Below are 19,475 nucleotides of genomic sequence, written 5' to 3'. Positions count from 1 at the left end.
AACAACGCATAAAATATAAAAATCAAAAGGTGGGTAAGTATTAGATATGCTCGACTGTGTAAAGTAGTTTACAAATGGGTTACTGTAATGGATGATATAAATTTGAATTCAATGTAATTACTAATTATATTATTGTATACGAAAAACGATTCTGAACGGAGAAGGTTTGTCAGTCTAGGATATTTTATAGTTTTATACTATATGATTTATATTGCTTTTGTAGGTATATCCAAAATAAAATGTTGGGGGCTATCCATAAAATAAATTACAATTTAACAAATCAGATTCATTATGCTCACGACTCACTCAGTCATTCATAGTATCTAGTATCTACCTATATCCAATTTAAAGTACCCATGAATAATATTTTTAAATTACAATAATATAGCTAAAATTGTTATTTTTTGAATATTTAATAGATAATTTCATTCAAATTTGAACTTAAAATAACTATATTAAAAACTGTGTTTGTATATTTTTTGATTTTTTTTGTCACAGAAATAACTACATACATAGAAATTTGTTTTTAGTTTTAAATCCTTAATTATAAAAGTTAATAACGTTTCAATAATTTTTAACAATCAAAGAATTTGTAAATTTTCAATTGTTAAATTTTGTCGAAATTTGATCTTTAAATGGTTATAAAAAAGAATTGCTGATGTATTTTTAATATTTTTGATCTGCTATTATATAAACTGATAGGGAACCTTGTATCAAATTTTCAATTTTTTTGACCCAATAAATAAAATTTTATTGACGTTTATAGAATAAAAAACTAAAAACCGGATAATTTCAAATGTCTATAAATAACTTTAAAAAAGAAGAAATATTTTTAAAACCTTATCAAGTATATGAATTGATAAAATAAATATATGGTGTAAATTTCAAATTTCTACAGTTATTATTCTTTGAATAACAACAAAATAAAAATATCGGTACAACAGAAATTAAGTAAATATCCAATATTGTAATTCCAATGCTCATAAAAATTTAATTTTACTTTCTAGTTGACATTTTTTATTTGATAAAAGTAGCAAACTCATGAAGAATCTTACATTGAATTTTAAAATCTTAGATTTAAAAAGATATTTTTATGAATTTCTAACTCAAAATAAATTGTAAATATTCTTGTTTTTACGTATTTTGTCAAAATTCGAAATTTAAACGCTTATTTAAAAAAAAGTTTGTGATAGTATATTTTTTATATTTTTTAACTGTCATTGTAACAATATATTAGGGCCCGTATTGTATTAAGTTTTAAAAGCTTTTTTATTATATAAGAATAAAATTGTACTGTCATTTATAAAAAAAATTAAAAAGATCAAAAGTTAAAAATGTCTAAAAATAATTTTTAAATATTTTAAATATTTTAAAAATTGTATCAAGTGTAGAAAATAAATGTAAAACATTCAGTAAAAATTTCATGTGCCTATGGTATGGTTTGTTTTAGAGTGATACCAAATATTAAAATTGATTTTCCTCAAGAATTGATTATGCGTAAAAATACCCGTTTTTCCTGATGCTTTTGAAAACTACTGGGAATTTCAAAATTTGACCTCCCCAAAGCCCCAAATAGATTCACTTCCCAACCAGGAAAGGAAAAACACACATCATTGTAAAATCAATACATTAATAACTTCACTCAGAATCTAAAACAAGATTACAAGATTTAATTTAACTGCAGCTTTTACATTTATTTGGCGATTTGATGTATACAATTATAAACATTGTAACCCGGCAAATAATATATACTATTTAATAACACTAATTTAGTATTTAAGATGACGGTTATTGTTCTAATGAACAGTAACAATAGTAACATATCGTTTATAAAAAAGAAGAAGTGAGTAAAATAAAGTGACCGATGAGTAATAAGTACTGTAATATTAGCAAAGTCAAAAACTTTGTAGAAAGAATATTAATTTTAAAGTAAAAAAGAGTTAGATACTTCATCTATGATTTTTCTCCGAATATTGTGAACCACCAAACTGTGAATATAATATCATAATAAATATGATATGACTAATGTGTGAAATTCTAGCAAACAGCTCTTTTAACTAAATAGAATAATTTTTTAGAGTTATTTTTATTCAAGTCATGGTGTTTGGTTAGGTTAAAGGATTAAAGTTTTAAATCAAATATTCAAATATAATATACTATTACGTATTTTTTCCCGATGAATATTTTCAATGCCATTATAGATAGTGAATAATTTGAGGTAAACTATGAAAGTATACTGTATATGTCTGTAAGCCTATATAATATAATAGCCATAATTATTATTATCCCTGTCAAACATTATACTCAAAATAAATCAATAAAAAAGTATAAATACACTTGTTCAACACCAATAATTTGAGCATACATATCGTACACGCCAGATTGACTGTAGAGATAACTTTTTCGCGTTTTCACAGTAATTATACTTGCAGCTACAATATGAACATAATATTCAAAGCTTGTTCGCAACAATACAAAATAAACTGCCGGAGAAATAACATTAACAATGTTTGACGGTTTGAGTAACACAGAAAAAATCAACACATCGAAAACAAAACTAATCAAGACCAGCATGCGTCTCCAAGTTAACGAATTTTTCAACCACAGCACATTGCATGGCGTTAGATACATTGCGCAAAGCGATCGGCCACTTCACGAAAGGTATTTAGATTAACTTGATCAATTTTACCATTTGTGTCATAGGTAAACGATAGCAAAGGTCGAAATAACCAATGTAAAAATTTAAATAAATAAATTATAGGTATAGTGTAATACACCATATATAGCATCCTCGTAAAAAGCGGGTAAGTCGTGGATGTCGCTCTGCTGTACAGTAGGTTACAAGTGGGTTACTGTAATGGATGGAATTAAATTTGAATCCAATGATATTATATCATTGTATACGAAAAACGATTCTGAGCGAAGACGGTTCATCTGTCTAGGATATATTATAGATTATTAAAAATTTTCAAATCTATGATTTAAAAAGAAACATTTGTTGTCAAAATTCAAACTTTGAATGCTTATAAAAAAAATTGTGACTATTTCTTTTATTTTTCAACTGCTATTTCAAAAATATGTTAGGCGCCTTGTATTAAATTTTGAAATCTTAGAATTAAAAAAAAACTTTTATGAATTTCTATCTAAGATAATTTGAACAATACCATAATTTTTACGTATTTAATACTATTATATATTAATTAAAAAATGTATATTCACCAGAATCGATTTGATAAACAATAAAAAAATACATATTATATACTTCAATATTTCATGTAGGTTCATGTGGTTTAGTTTTCTAACTGTGGGAATCGTTGTTACATCTATCATTATAATATCGCTCTGGGAGAAGTTTCAAACAAGTCCAACCATCACTGGTTTAGATACTGACTTCCACAGCTGGGACGTACAATTTCCAGCTATAACGGTATGTCCTAAACGACCAACTTCCGATGAAAAAGTATGGGAGTATGTCACGAGGTAATCAGATTTTTATATTATAAATTTATAACGCAAGTGTGTCTATAGTAAACGGGTAGATATAGGGGTACTTTTATTTAGCGCTCAGAAGTTTCAAGTTTCTATTGGCGTATATACCTATATTATATATACAATGAATGAATTCATTTATTCATTGTGTATATATACCTACAATGAATGAATTCATTTATTTTTTATTTAATTACAAGAATGTACACACTGATAAATATAATATGATTGTTTTTAATAATTATTTATTTGAATTTTGAACTGTACTGTACTGCGAAAAGTTGAATACTAGCCACTAGGTATAGAAAATAGATTAATCTGATAATCATTTCAGCACTTAAGATTGCAAATAAACAATAATAGGTATACGAATTTTGATTGATTGCACAATAATTATTTAAAATATAAAATAATAAAACATAAGTGATTGTTCTTAATTATACCACATTTATGTCACATTTCCATTTACCATTTCTAAATATGAAAAAATTTATTTTCGTTATTATATATATGTGTATACTATTATATAATACAATTTTAAATTTATATTTTTTCTTAGTGTCTACGACAATAACACGGAAAATGAGCGTGTTGAGATATTTTTAAAGTTTGTTAACGAAATTGCGTCGTTCTCGTACGATAACGTCCAATCGTTTAAGCAATTTTCTAAATACGATTGGCTACCAAAGGATACATTCAAAGATTTAGCATACCAAGTAATATTCCGTTTTATTCTATTACAAACTAGTTACTATAGATATAATTAACTAATAACTATTGAAAAATAATTGACACACAGGTAGTGTATCATTGCGAGGACTTACTATACGACTGCACGTTCAAAGGCGAACCTTACAACTGCTGTTTGGGGTTTGAGCCAGTGTTCACTGAATACGGATATTGTTATAGTTTCAATGCTAAACACGTGGTACCGGATTGGCCATGGTAATATAATAATGCCACCCAATGCAGTTGACGTTTTTCACAATATATGCATTTCAGTGATTTCGCGTACATATTTATTAATAAATATAACGTGAGTTATTAACACCATTGAATTTATTTTATTGATCGGTTGACAGGATGTCTGAAAATTATTCAAAGGCTAGCATAGAATACGTCTTCGAAACGGACAACAAACTGACAATTTCGTTTAACATGGACAACGTAACTAAAAACCCGTTAAAGGTAATAAGAATCACGTGCATGTACGAAAATCACAATAAATTAAAGTAGCTACATACGACTTACCTATTGCATATAAGGTATATAATAGTAGGTGTTTATTTATCACGATATTCCTTAAACCTACCTCAACCCATTTAAGCGTATTTAAATAAAACTCGTCAAGTAGAGGAGGTACAATTCTTGGGATGAAATGGTTTTGGTGCATCTATGGGTCTGAATTTTTTTTTATCATTTATTTAAAAAAATGAATCGATTAATTTTATTTTATTTTTACGATTTTATTGATAAAAGTGATCCACCCATAGCACCCTCTAACTACCATATTACCAATGCATTTGTGCATCCTCCAGAATACCTCCAGTCTTCGTATAGCAAATACTCGGTATTTAATTATATAAGTGTCATAAGTACATTTATTCTAAAATAAACTCACTGTAATTTTATCGCCAATGATTCGGCAGGTATTCATACACAGCGTGGACGATATGTTAATTGTAGACTCGTTACCGCAACACCTGTGGACCAAGAGGATAGCAAAAATATTTTTTAATAGCAAACAAACGTACACCACTGAAGGCGCTCGACAGTTAACGATAAAGCAGAGGAAATGCGTTTTTCCAGATGAGATATCGTTATTAACAGACTCCAACTATACGTTTAGTGCTTGCATGGTTCAATGTCGAATGGACATCAGCAAGAAACTATGTGGATGTGTCTCTTGGTTCTACAAATCTATTGGTAAATGTAATTTAACTTTTTTAATATTACCTGCAATAATTGTATCGGTCTACTCAAAGCGATTGTCACCCATGTCAAGAGTCGACAGCTACAGTAAGTATATAGTGGTGGTTTTCAAGTGTTTTTCAATAGGATGTCAACTGAGCTTGCTGCAGTGTTATTGATATACATAAATAAAAATAATCTATATCATTAAATCTTCCCCGATAATACTCTACATAGGTCTGTTTAAGTCTAGTATCTAATGCCATGATATAAAAATATAGTACCTATTAAAGGTACCTATTTATTTATTATTATATTAATGTCATTAAGGCCTAACAAATTTTAAGCCCTCAGGTCTACATTATAAATATTTAAATTAGTAATTATCAGCGTGCTTATGGACGATTGAATCGCCGAAAAGAAATTTAATTTGTGTACCTAACGATTGACAGTCGAACATATACTGATAATTGTTTCAAAATAATTGATACAATAATACTAAATGTAATAAAATATAATAATAATCGATATAATAATAAAATGTTATAATGAAACAACATATTACATATACAATAGTCAATAATACATAAATTATTATAAAATTATTTTAAATGATACAATATAAATATATATTCAATATATTATTAGGTATATTAAATATTAAAATATACAATATTCAATATACGAATCGCACCTTTTCTTATATTGTGACTTACGGTTGTTAAAAATCTAAGACACCGATTTAACCATTTGTATTTGTACACAATACACATACGTTTTTTAGACGTGTTTCTATTGTCCATGTCTGTCCTAGTTTTCTAACAGTTCTTGAATCTCCTTTTTTTTTTTCGTGGTATCGATGACCGGATTGGAAACCGCTTGCGCATTACTTCCACTCAATAGGAATCTCCTATAGGATCTAGGGCTAATTTCGCATCATCTACTGAAATTTCTATTTTTATTTTTCGAATTAATTTCCATATCATCAAATACTCATGTCCACAGGGTTTTGAAAAACGGTTATTCCATCCTTAGGTCATATTATTTGTTCGATGTAACCTTACTTATGTCGTATTATGACATTCCACGATGAAGGTAAAAATATAGGTGGAATTTTACTTACAGACTAACATTTAAAAACACCAGAAAAAAAATGCTTTTGCAGCATCAAAATCCCAGTTCTAGTTATTTTGGTATTTGGTAGATAACAAATATAATATATGAACAAGCGCATTTTATACATTTACACATTAGAATACAAAGTACAACTATTGAACTATAGAACTTCCTATAAAAGAAAACGTTTTTCGGTAAATTGTTCACTTAACTTTTTTCCGTCAACCATACGGTTACAATGGTGATAATATACTACAATATAATATGTAAAGTGTAAGTACAGCCAATGTGATGCTAAATTGGTATAAATCATTATGATTTTGAAGGCGATATTATTTCTAGTTTTACGTTTACAAAAAATAGTGATAACAGTAGGTATAGAAAATTTTATAAATATAGGAACAGGACACTATATAGCCATAATATAGGTGTCTAGGTGCCTATTTAAATATGTATGAAGGTACTTATATATTTAATTACCTAATGGCTAATATAGTAATACCTACAGTGTTACAGTGGCGGGCGTAGCCATGGTTGGTTTTGGGTAATCCCTCCAATATGTAAATGTATTTTTATATTATTCAATTTATATTTGACCTCTGCCCTTACCCTTCATAATCCTGGCAACGCAACGTCACTATAGTAGTTTATGATAGAATTACTAGGATTAACTTTTTTTTTATATTGACTTCAAAGTATGAAAGTGATATTTAATACATTTCAAACATCATATTGTAGATATGTGTAGTTATACTCGAGCACAATTGACTCATAAAAAGGTAATCCAAGCGCAGTTGATTAATCTTCGTTAATAGAAATGAAATATATGTTCTAAAGAACTGGTCTAATTTCGGCTTAGGCTACAGTAAAGCGTATCCAAATTAATTCTGCAACAAATTTTAGAACATTAGCATTATTATGATACATATTATTTTGTTTTGGCTACCTACTTCCCTGCTATGTCTTGTGACCAAAAACCTAATGCCAACTTCAGATATATTCTGAAATAACATTTACACGACTTAGTTATTAAAACGTCCTCAACAGAATGATCTCTAATTTTGTAACTCCCAAAAGATTTAAGATGCATCTTAAATCATGGGAAAGTTAGTTATTTTGTTGGTTTATCATTGGTTATTAACATGACTGGAAATAAGAATTATTCATTCCTTATAAACTTAATAAAAATATATAAAAACAATAGGTAAAAAGATGGCAATGGACTAAGATATAATTTATATGTGTACATATTATTATGTATGTAGTTTTTATACCGATTATTTATTTTATAATTTATGGTACTTAAAAAAGTTTTCAAAATACTTTGACTTGTTGACTTGTTTTGAGCTGTTAACTGACATTTTCAGCTTTAAAGTTTTTTAGTTTTTTTGTTTTCTGTAAATATCAATAAAATTTTATTTGTTGGGGTCAATAAACTTGAAAATTTAATAAGAGATTCCTGAAATATTATCAACTACACAAAATTTGCACTAGTTTTTAACATTATAAAGCAATATATGTACCGAATAATATAATATAACTAATATATAATATATTATTCTATATTTAACTGTAAATTCAGATGTACATTCAAATTTTTGTCATATACGTCTTGAGGCTTTAGTTTTTTCCAGAAATAATATTTATATTATAACATAATATTATAACTCCAAAGCGCATCATCATATATATATATATATATATTAGTACCTAATTAATATTATTGTTTCAGATGGATATGAGTATTGCGATTTAGAAGGACTAAATTGTATTGGTAAAAATCTCAGTACGTATTTGCAGTTTAATATTCAGCAGTTATTATGTACACCTCTAAATAATATAATCAAAACCTTTGTTTGATAAAAAAATTAATTTACTTGATTTCTTTTAGAACAAATATTAAATGGACTTGCCTGTCCATGTGAATTGGGGTGTATGAACACAGTTTACGAAGTAGAAAAACTTCAAGATGCCCAGTATGTTGAAATATTGAAACAATACAATATTAAAGTCAAAATAAATATAAATAATGTAAATCTTGACTAATACAATATTATTATTAGGTCAGATCAAATTGACGAACCTTTAGAAATTAGTTTCGTATCATGGCCAATGGTGAGATACAGAAGAGAAGTATTATTTGGCTGGGTAGATTTGCTAGGTATATCACAATAATTGTTGAATACAAATCTAATAGATACTAATATTTACTTTTATCTCGAATTTCTTACAGTTGCTTTTGGTGGCATAGCAGGTCTATTTTTAGGTTTCAGTTTGCTGAGTGGAGTGGAAATTATATATTACTTCACATTAAGAGCATGTTGCATGGTAACAAATAACCCTGAAGTGTTAGAAGAATTAAGTCAAGAATATGATCAGAAAGACAAACCAATTATAAATTTAGGGTTAAAACCATTATGGTCAGATAAAAATAAGGAAACTCCAGCTGTAATGATTAAGAATCACAGAAAAAAAGAGGCATTTGCTTTACCTTTTTTGCCTTAAATATCAGTATATATTTATCAATTACTATAACAAAAGCAAATACAAATAATTGCACAACAAAAATATTTCAACTAAATCTTAAACAAAGTATAAATTTCTAATTTCGACTAGATTATTTCAATTGGAAATATTGTAAGCACTAAATTAAAATATATAGTAAAATTTTAATAAATATTACATTAAACTTAATAATTTAATTATTCTCTTTGAACAAGATTGTTTATTTGTTCATAAACACAATTTGGACAAGCCGAATTACTTATATCTTGTAGAACTGATTGTACAGCTGCAGCAGTATTGGGTAAATTATCTAAACGAGCAACAACCTGTTGAGAATCTATATTAAATTGTTCATTTGATAAATAACGATGGCCACAAGAGTATGCTAATAATGTGTTTCCCAAAGTTTCTGCATCCTATAAAAATTAAATTAAATTAATTTAATGCACAATTTAGGAGATAAATTAATCATTTATACTTGAAACTCTAAGTGCATAAATGGTTGCTGTTGATCAGTATTAAGTGCTTGTATTGAACACTTTAGTAAGTCTTCAGTTTTAGTTTCTGATACTGGTTCAATCCATGCAGAACCTGGTGAATTAGTAACAGTAGCTAATAACTGTATAAAGTCTCTTTGATCTTCAGCTATAAAATTAAATAAGAAATTCAAATTTCATATAGTTTTTGTAACATTTGTAACATTTATAACAAATATCATTGATAAACATACAATTGGTTTGTATGTTTTTTGAAACAGATGTACATAGTTCCATACAAAAATTCACAGAAAAACATCTCAGGATCTTTTTGGGTTCCATAATTTTTATATTCAACTCATTAAGGTTACGTGCTTTAGATACGTCATTGTTACTGAAATAATTTAATAATAATAAATTATTATTTCTATAGTAAACTCGCTGCTATAACATACCATAATAAAAGAATTCCCAATGAATGATTGAGTTGATCCCATCGATCCATTAACAATTGTTCTAATGCATCAACTGGAAAAGACTTGGCCAACCAATATGTAAGATACTAAAAATAAATATTAACAAATATTAATTATAATAATAACACATTTATACAATTATCATAAAACTGAGATATACTTCATGTAAAAATAAAACCAAATTATCTTTTAGTAGGAATTTGAAATAATAATCAAACATCTGAGAGAGTTTATTAATTCCAGGCCATTCTTTTACAATGGTTTCTTCAGTAGCCATACGCAATGCAAAAGATTCTGGTAGAGAAGTTAATAGCTCTCCTTCTTCAAGGTTAATAGTGAAACCCTCCGATGGCGTAAGAGGAGTTGGAGCCCTTTCTTCATGACCACCTTCTACGTTAAACCCAAACATTTCTCCATAGTCTCTTGTTTCTACAAATGCTTCTAATTGATGAAACAATGCACTAGAAGGTTCATCATTTATCAATCGAATTTTGCTAATTGCTTGATGGTTTTTAACTTCAAGACACTAAAAATAAAATTTTTTAAGTAATTACAATAAATAATTTTAAGTCAACAAATTTACCATTGACACGACAGAAGAAATATTATAATAAGGATAAAACCACTCTATTGCATAATGTAACAAATAATCTATACCATATAAACTGGATACACTATTCAGATTTTCAAGAACACACTCAAATGAAGGTATTCCGGGAAAATTAATACAACGTTTAACCTAGAAAACCAATTACAAGATAATTATTCATAGTGTTAATCATTATTTTTAATATAATACAAATAACTATATAAATAACAAATATAACTTACCCGAATCGAAAGTATATCTTTGATGTTGGAAAATGAAAATCTTAATTGTGGTAATAATATTTCAATTGGAGAGTCCAACTTATTTACAGTACCATGTTGGATTTTAATTACTTTATTAGTTGATTTAATCATGACCATTTTACCATCTAATAATGTCTTGGCCAAATCTTCTTCTGGAATTTTACCTAACTAAAAAGATTCATTAAAATAAATACTTAAAAGTTGAATCAAAGAATAAATGCTTACTTGTCCTTCATGATTACTACCCCATCCCCAAAGTTTATTGGCAGCATCCAAAGCTAATGTAAAATCAGCTCCACACCTAACTTCTTTTATTAGTGAGCCACTAGTTGATGATGAGTCTACTATAACTGAAGGTGGACCAACTAATGTTATAGTTGGAATGAGTCTCTCACGTATATTTGATACACCTAATTGTCCATCTAAATTAAGTCCCCAAGTATATAATTGTCCCGTTGTACTAATCACAGCTGAATGGTGACAACCACAACACATCTAAACATGGGAATTATTATAATTGTTTATTAAAAAATATGTATAATTAGTTATATTATTTATACTTGAAATATGTCTCCAGAAATATGAGAAGTATCCACAAGTGTTGGACTTAAATGTAATAAGCCATCATCAGCAGTTAATGCATCAATTTCTGCATCATCCACCTGAAAGTCAAATATAAATTAATTAATGATAGAATAAAAAAATATATATTCATATATAAAAACTCACTTGATCACCCTCATTTAAGACGAGTTGATTTCTAGCTCGTTTTTGTGATTGAGCATGAAATCGAAGTACTTGTGGACTACTACCCCATGTATATAAACGACCAACATCACTTAAGGCTAACTAGATAATTTAAATAATAATTAAAAATATTGATTATTTGTGGGGAAATATATATTTTAACACAAATACAACCATTACATTGCATTCAACATTTTTATTAACACAATTGATATTTTATATCACTTCATAATAAATTAATAATTTTTTTAGCTTTAGAAAAAAGTTATCTTTTTACATCTTATACAAATATTATTGTTATTATTTTTACTATGTATTTTTGAGTTATACTTACATTATGAAAATATGCTGTATAAATACTCTTGATTGGTTCAGGAAGTCCATATACTGGAACTGGACTAGTAATTTTTGTTGTGCTACCATTACCTAATTGACCAAATGAACCAGAACCAAAAGTGAATACTTTTCCATTGCTCGTAAGAATAATACTATGTGAATAACCTCCGTATGCACTAATAATATTCTTAACATAGAACAATTTTAATTAAAACAGTCAATTTTTTGTAGTTGAAATATAGTATTGAAATTACTTCATTTTCTAAGGCCTTCAATAGTTTTGGTTTTTCACAATCATCAATAGCTCCGTGACCAAGTTGACCATAAACACCCCAACCCCATGTCCACAATTTTCCACTAGCAGAAATGGCTAAAGAATGATATTGGCCAGCCGAAACACTAACGATCAACTCATTTGCTAAACTATCCACTAACATCGGATATGGAGCTTGACCACGTCGGCCAGTACCCAATTGACCATAATGATTTGATCCCCAAGAATATACCTAAAATATTTAAAACTTAGTTAAAAGATTTATTTATTCAAAATGAAACTTACTCCATTTGTAGTAAGAGCTATTGAATGATTTCGACCACATGCAACTTGAATAACTTCAACACGTATGTAAACAAACCAAGAGACTGGATTTGGAGTAGCAGTTTTAGTCATATGTGGTCCAACACCCAAACAACCGTATGATGAATGTCCCCATGTATATAGTTTATGGTTACGTATATGAGCAGCATGAGCCCAACCAGCTCCAAGACTAGACTTGTGTTCTATCTCATTTTCAGAATCGAAGACATTAGAAATAGGTTGGTGACAATATGATACCGATTCTACAAAATTATCTGAATATTGATTTGAAGATAGTCTGGATATTATCATTAGATAAGTGGTTAACCATTCTTTAATGGAATAATTAAGCTGAAAAATATTTGGACAAATGAATTGTAAAATACAAATTATTAAAAAATTATTAATTTTCTAAAGAACAATATCACTTTTTCAATTTCCAATCTATAAAAAGACTATTTGAACATTTGGAAATAGGTTTTAGAAGTTTTTATTTTTTTCTAAAATTTTTAAAAGACTTAACAGTTATAAATAATAAATAAATACTAAATATATACAAATTTACTTACGTTATCATCTTGTTCGGATATAGACTCAGTTTCACTTTTTAATTGAAATACCTTACGTAATATTGGTCGTAAAGCTGGGTTGGTTGGGTCATAAAGTGTTTTAAGTTTCTAAAGTTTAAACCAAAAGGTTTAAAACCAATAATTATTTATGTATCATTGCAATTTTAAGAACTTACTAAAAGAACATCTTGAGACACATTATGCAAATTTGCTTGTACAAATTTAGAATGAAGTGTTGTAAATTTATTACAGGCAACCAACACTTCTGTAAAAATTGATTCTGACACCAAATCCCAAAATCCTTCAGTTACTAAAACAATGACATTTATAGTAATACATAAATATCATTCAGGTTTAATTTGTAAATGTCCGTTATTAATCTTTATACAGCGAGATTCATTTAATGTAGAAGACACTCATTAGTCAAAAAGTATAAATGTTTTTGAAAATATTTTTTTAATATGGTCTTAATCATTAAATCGTTATAAAACAATGTTTTTATAAAAAAATTCAATCATCCCAGTTCATAAAAATATATTTCAATCTAGGTACAAGTTCAAAAATTTTTAGATAAAGTTCTTTGATATTATTTAATGAATAATTACTTACAGTGCAAGTATTGACTATCAGTAGATTGTTGATTCATTAAACTGACTAAGACTGTAATAACTTCATTGTGCAATCCTCTTTCAACTGCTAAAAATCTTAACACATTGCATAAACGACTTTGGCCAACAATATTAACGCATAAAACTTCATCATAATGATTATTTTCTGACAATAAACGCCTAGATTATAAAAGTAATGTATCATAAATCTAAGATTCAAGTTAATTCAATCTGAAAATTGATTTACAAAAATTTTGCTTCGAGTCTTGTCTTTTCTCGACTGGTAGCACGTAATAATTGCTCTGTATAGCTCATTACAGCTAAATTTGAAATATGTAATCTTTCCAAAGCAGTGAGATCTCTTGGATGGGCTTGTTCTAAAAGTGTACTCACAAAAAGAACAACTTTGTCTGTATTTCCAGAAGAAGCTAATCTAAGAACACGTTTTAATGGATTTGTCTGTAATATAAACAAATCAATAATACAAACATTTATCAAAGTAAGTAAAAGTTTGAATCATAATTATTTAAACCAAGTATGTGTAAGTATAACATAATAACTAAACTCTAATCAGAATAACAGTTTACCATGCAGCAAATGAAAACTAGTAGAGTAATTGTATGCTCACTTCACCATGAATAATAATTGCTCCTGTCTACTACTGACCGCCATCAATGGGTAACCATTTTTAGAAATTCTTACTAACGCTGAAGGGTATAACATTATTCAGAATCTCATTCAATGTATGTAAAAACAGTGACTGTTATTCTGAATAAAGCATAAAAAACTATAAATTGATAATTTATTTACCTTTGACAGTCGATAAAGTTGAGTAGCTTCTTCAAATTTTCTGGCACTAAGCTGTTGATCAGCAGCTCTTTCCAATATAGGTCGTATATCAACATCAAACGCTTCTGACAAATGATTTGCATGTTCTAATGCACCATTCATAACATTTTTAAATATTATCTCTTCTGGTTTAATACTAAAATATGATTAAATATAAATTTACAAGTTATTAAAAATAATATTAAATTAAAAAGGGCAATTTCTTATTTTCACCTTAAATTCAAATAATATAATTTACAATTAGTAACTATTGCACACAATTCAGAAACAGTATTATCTTTTCGGCTATGTTGTCGATCACACCTTTTTTTTTTATTGGTTGATGAACGATTTTTATTTTTAGGAGATACACTTTGAGAAATATCAAAACTTTCTTTTGTCTAAAAACATAAATAAACATTAGATTTAAGAAGAATATAGTTTATAAATTTAAGTTATTATTACTTTTCGCCCTAATACTCTAAACATATCCAAAATTAATTCTCCATTGTTAAAATTAAAAGTACCTAACAGGCTTTTTTTTTTGTCATCTTCCTGCAAAATAATATTTATGATACAATTTGTACAAAATTCTCAATACTAAAATTAAAATTACCAAATCATTTTTAAGTTGGCAAAGATTAGAAGAGTAAACACTCAATTTGGTACCACCATTTTCAGAAATAAATATAAATTGATCTGTATATAAAAACTTCTCAATTTCTCCTCCTTTAAGTAACTTGTACACCAAAGGTTGATTAGTGTTAAATCCAGAAGCATGTACCTAAGAATATGAAAGTTAATATTGGCAGTAACAGAAAAATAACATTTAAAATTGAATTTAAAAAAATTATTTATTTCATTTTACTGAATATATTGAATTTAATCATTATGATTATTTCTGATATAAACAATTAATGTTAATTAAACATTTATTAGCTTACCAAAATATGATTAGAACAAAAGCTCACAATAGTTTGTTTACCACGATGACTTTGTACATAAGATTTCATGTCAATCACACTAACAATAGGCTCAGGTAATGGGCCAGTACTAGGACAAGAACATCCAGAAGTGATTGTATCAGATGAAAAACTTCGTTTGGGATGTTTAACTTCATTTGGCACTAAAAAAATAACAAGATATATTATAACCAAATTGAATGACAAAAATATTAACCAAATACAGAGGAACAATAAATACCACTTTGAACACAATTGATAACAGATCTTTGTTTTTTTGGTGCAGATAATTTTTCTATAAAAAGTTGTCGTAATCCCAATAATCGAGCACGTGTCGAAGGAAAATTTGATATAACAGGAACAATGGTATCAATATTCAATGAATTAGTTGGCCTTAATTATGTTATAAATTAATTACAATGAGTTAATTAAATCCAACAAAAATTAACTAATAAGTTATACTTGGTTGTGTTATCATGTGCACTATGTGGTTTAGGATTAAGCCAACAGTATCCAATGTCTAAACTTTCAAGTAATAGTTTCCAACGATCTCCATTACTACTGATTATCTATAAACAAAAGTACAATAATAACAAATATATGCATATAAATATTTTTACCACTTTTTGTGCATCAAATGCATGGTTATTAGCATTTTTATATAGGAAAATAAATCAATTTTCATTAGATTTTGTTACATTAAATTAAATTTCATTAAGCTACAATTATATATTATGTGTACATTGTTTTCTTAACACATTAATCACCATGCACCCGCGGCAGACAAACAAAGTTGTATTATCGATACGCCAAGTATATTTTACCATATCATTCCAAATTTATATGTGCTATTGTATTTATAAATAAATGGATATCACTTTGCTGTAGAGTAGGTTACAAGTGGGTTACTGTAACAGATGGAATTAAATTTGAATCCATTGCTATTATATTATTCTATACGAAAAACGATTCTGAGCGGAGACGGTTTATCTGTCTATGATATATTATAGATTATTATTACTTATTAAAATATTTGACTTTCCAGAGGACATTTTTTTTTTTAATGATAAAGGTAGACAAACTTATAAGGAATCTTGAATTAAATTTTCAAATCTTAGATTATAAAAAAAAAATTTTTTATGAATTTCTATCTAAGATAATTTAAACATTGCAATAATTTTCACATATTTAGTAAAAATTTGAACTTTAAATGCTTATAAAATAAATTGTGTCTATGTATTTTTAATATTTTTCAACTGCTATTGAAACAATATGTTGGAAGCCTTATATTAAATTATCAAGCTTTTCTACCCAACAAATAAATTTTTATCGATATTTATAGAAAAAAAAAACTAAAAAAGTTTAAAAATTAAAATGTCAGTAAACAGCTCAAAACTAATCAAAGTATTTTGAAAATCTGATCAAATATAGAAAATGAGCATATCAACATTCAGTGAACACTTCAAGTATCTACGGTCATTTGTTTTAGAGTTACACCAAAATAAGATAATCACCAAATGAGAAATCTAGTGAAAATCCAATGTTGTAAAAATTTAAATTTTTAACACTCATAAAAACTTAATTTGACTTTCTGGTGGATATTTATTTTATGATAAAGGTTCACAAACTTGTATTAAATTTTCAAATCTTAGATTTAAAAAGAAAATTTTTTATGAATTTCTATCTAAGATAATTTAAACATTGCAATAATTTTCGCATATTTAGTAAAAATTTGAACTTTAAATGCTTATAAAAAAAAATTGTGACTAGGTATTTCTATTATTTTTCAACTACTATAGTAACAATATGTTAGGTGCATTATATTAAATTTTCAATATTTTCTACCAAACAAATAAATTGTCATCGATATTAATTTAAAAAAACTAATAATGATCGAAAATTGCATATGCCAATAAATAGTTCAACTTAAGTCGAAATTTTTCGAAAATTGCATAGTGGATAGAATATACTTATATAAACATTTGGTGAAAATTTCATGTATCTATGATCGTTTGTTTTAAAGTTACATCAAAAACCAAAATCAATTTCGTCGAAAACTGATTGTACGTAAAATGTTGCCCTTAATTATTGGTTTGTTTATCCCAAATATTTAGAAAAATATTGAGAATTTTTTACTTTTACGCTCAAAAGTACTAAATAGATTCACTTTCTGATCTGAGAAGGTACTGAAGTCAAAAATAGAAGCATTTTTACTGCCCCAAAACGTGATGACAGACACAAAAAAAAATTAAAAATTAAAAAAAAAAACACATCATGGTAAAATCAATGCATTCTTTGCTCCACTGAGGATCTAAAATATAAAAAATATGCTTATTAAATCAAAAAAAAATTTAATGATAATGCCATTGAACTTTATTTTATATACTATAATTGTATTACCATAGAAAAATTAATAATATAAAACTTCATTCATTAATGGTCATTAACGGTCATGTGGCATGGTAGTAATGATCAAATATGCGTGATGGCAGGCATACAATTATAGAAATTGAACATTGCATATGATCATAGGCAGGCACATGGTGGTTAACGTGTTAAGTAATATGTATTAGATTAGATTACTGAATACAAATAAAAATATTAAGAGAGTAAAATATAATTAGTTATATACTTACAATCAACCAAACTGTATTGGAACATGATTCATTTAATATTTCAAGAGATTTTATACAACATTTTACACAAGTAGATCCAAGACAAGCTCCAGTGCGGAGATTAACAAAAACAATTTCTCCTATATTTCCTCCAACAATACCAATGTCACTAAATATCAAAATTGTATAATTGTTAGTTAATATCAAATGTTATTTAAATACATAAAGTCACACAATTAACTTTACCTTGAATACGTAGGAACGACAGGTGTCCACCAAGTAACTGCGGTTGGATTCAAGGAAATAGTAGGTTCCCCAGGAGCTGGTCTAATAATTTTTACTTTATTCCTTCGATCTCCATCTCTTGGTTCAAAAATTTCATGAACAAATACCAAATATAACGTGCAATCAAACCCTAAAATGTTATACAAGTAAGAAATATTAAACATATTTATCATTTATCTAGCACCAATTTTAACAATTTCATCACTAATTATTTAAATGTAAAAATGTGACGAGATATAAACATTGTTGAGGTCTACTCACTTACAAATGATTATAGCAAGAACAGTATGAATATTTACTTACCGCATACAAGAAGCCTTTCACTAGTGGATTTGAATGCCAAAGAAACAATTTTCTTTCCATCGTCTTTAGGCCAAGGCAACCATTTGAGCGATGGAGGAACATGATCACAATAAAGTATGAGATCGTTGCTGCTGTAAACATGAAAAAAAAATGATACGTAAGAATAATTTGACTCATTGAGTCATATTTATATTAGTTTATAATAAAATACAAATACTAAGGCATTTACCTTAGAACCAATGCAAATATATTACTGTTATTCGTTTGAAAACTGACGGCATTCACAATATTGTCAACACTCAACAGCTGCTTTAAACTCAGTACGTCTCCATACAAGCAAGTCATTTCAATACATTCAATAATTGTTTACTCTTTCATCATTAATTGCACAAGCAACTGCAGAACTTTTAAATATTCTGATTTTAAAATATAAATATATAATTATAGTTTATACTTAGGTACTCAGTATTTTTAGTTTAAGACTTTAAAAGTTTAAAAACAAAAAAATACAATAATGTTATCGTGTATCGCTTATCAGTTATCACTTATCATAAATCAGACCAACATAAGTATCTCGAAAAAACCGCTAGAATGTAAATTGGTCGAATTAAACGGTCATCTGTCGACTACTCGACTGTCACACAGAATACCTAAATGAAATTTCATCTATTCTGTCGTAAATGGTAATGTGATCATTGTGATCTATATCTACATGAAATAGAATATAATATTACAGGATTTGAAACCACCAGAATATGAAGATCACAGAAAATAAAACAAACGATTACAAAATGTAAACTGATTGAAATGTATATCAGTG

At 27.4% G+C, this 19,475-nt stretch overlaps 2 protein-coding genes across 3 annotated transcripts; one reads left to right on the top strand and one right to left on the bottom strand.

The window, feature by feature from the left end:
• Positions 1–2,462: 2,462 nt before the first annotated feature.
• ppk23 (amiloride-sensitive sodium channel pickpocket 23) lies at positions 2,463–9,021 on the top strand. The gene is made up of 10 exons (XM_089229460.1): positions 2,463–2,661; positions 3,280–3,480; positions 4,049–4,205; positions 4,289–4,434; positions 4,572–4,677; positions 5,139–5,415; positions 8,249–8,302; positions 8,408–8,492; positions 8,580–8,677; positions 8,750–9,021. The coding sequence occupies exons 1-10, from the start codon at positions 2,507–2,509 to the stop codon at positions 9,019–9,021; spliced, it is 1,551 nt and encodes a 516-aa protein (XP_089085586.1). The 5' UTR covers positions 2,463–2,506.
• A 58-nt stretch (positions 9,022–9,079) lies between these two features.
• ca (RCC1 and BTB domain containing protein claret) lies at positions 9,080–19,162 on the bottom strand. 2 transcript variants are annotated; one of them, XM_089229447.1, is made up of 28 exons: positions 18,885–19,162; positions 18,656–18,786; positions 18,314–18,482; positions 18,089–18,236; positions 15,915–16,021; positions 15,694–15,845; positions 15,435–15,616; positions 15,107–15,274; positions 14,956–15,045; positions 14,725–14,891; positions 14,473–14,647; positions 13,910–14,121; positions 13,664–13,842; positions 13,231–13,364; positions 13,055–13,162; positions 12,468–12,836; positions 12,163–12,414; positions 11,907–12,095; positions 11,555–11,674; positions 11,386–11,487; positions 11,051–11,320; positions 10,805–10,993; positions 10,557–10,712; positions 10,134–10,499; positions 9,953–10,059; positions 9,752–9,891; positions 9,500–9,666; positions 9,080–9,437 (listed from the first exon to the last, which is right to left on the bottom strand). In XM_089229447.1, the coding sequence occupies exons 1-28, from the start codon at positions 18,998–19,000 to the stop codon at positions 9,219–9,221; spliced, it is 4,884 nt and encodes a 1,627-aa protein (XP_089085573.1). In that variant the 5' UTR covers positions 19,001–19,162; the 3' UTR covers positions 9,080–9,218. The 2 variants fall into 2 exon arrangements, with proteins under 2 accessions (XP_089085573.1, XP_089085574.1); XM_089229448.1 differs by having other exon boundaries at positions 18,656–18,783.
• Between the last annotated feature and the right edge of the window lie 313 nt (positions 19,163–19,475).

This window comes from Diuraphis noxia, unplaced genomic scaffold, assembly GCF_037042655.1.
Source record: "Diuraphis noxia isolate RWA-SAM2 unplaced genomic scaffold, SU_Dnox_SAM2 contig0005, whole genome shotgun sequence".
NCBI classification, from domain to species: Eukaryota; Metazoa; Arthropoda; class Insecta; order Hemiptera; family Aphididae; genus Diuraphis; species Diuraphis noxia.
Note: the sequence above shows the minus strand (reverse complement) of the source record. Positions and strands in the feature narration are given on the sequence as shown.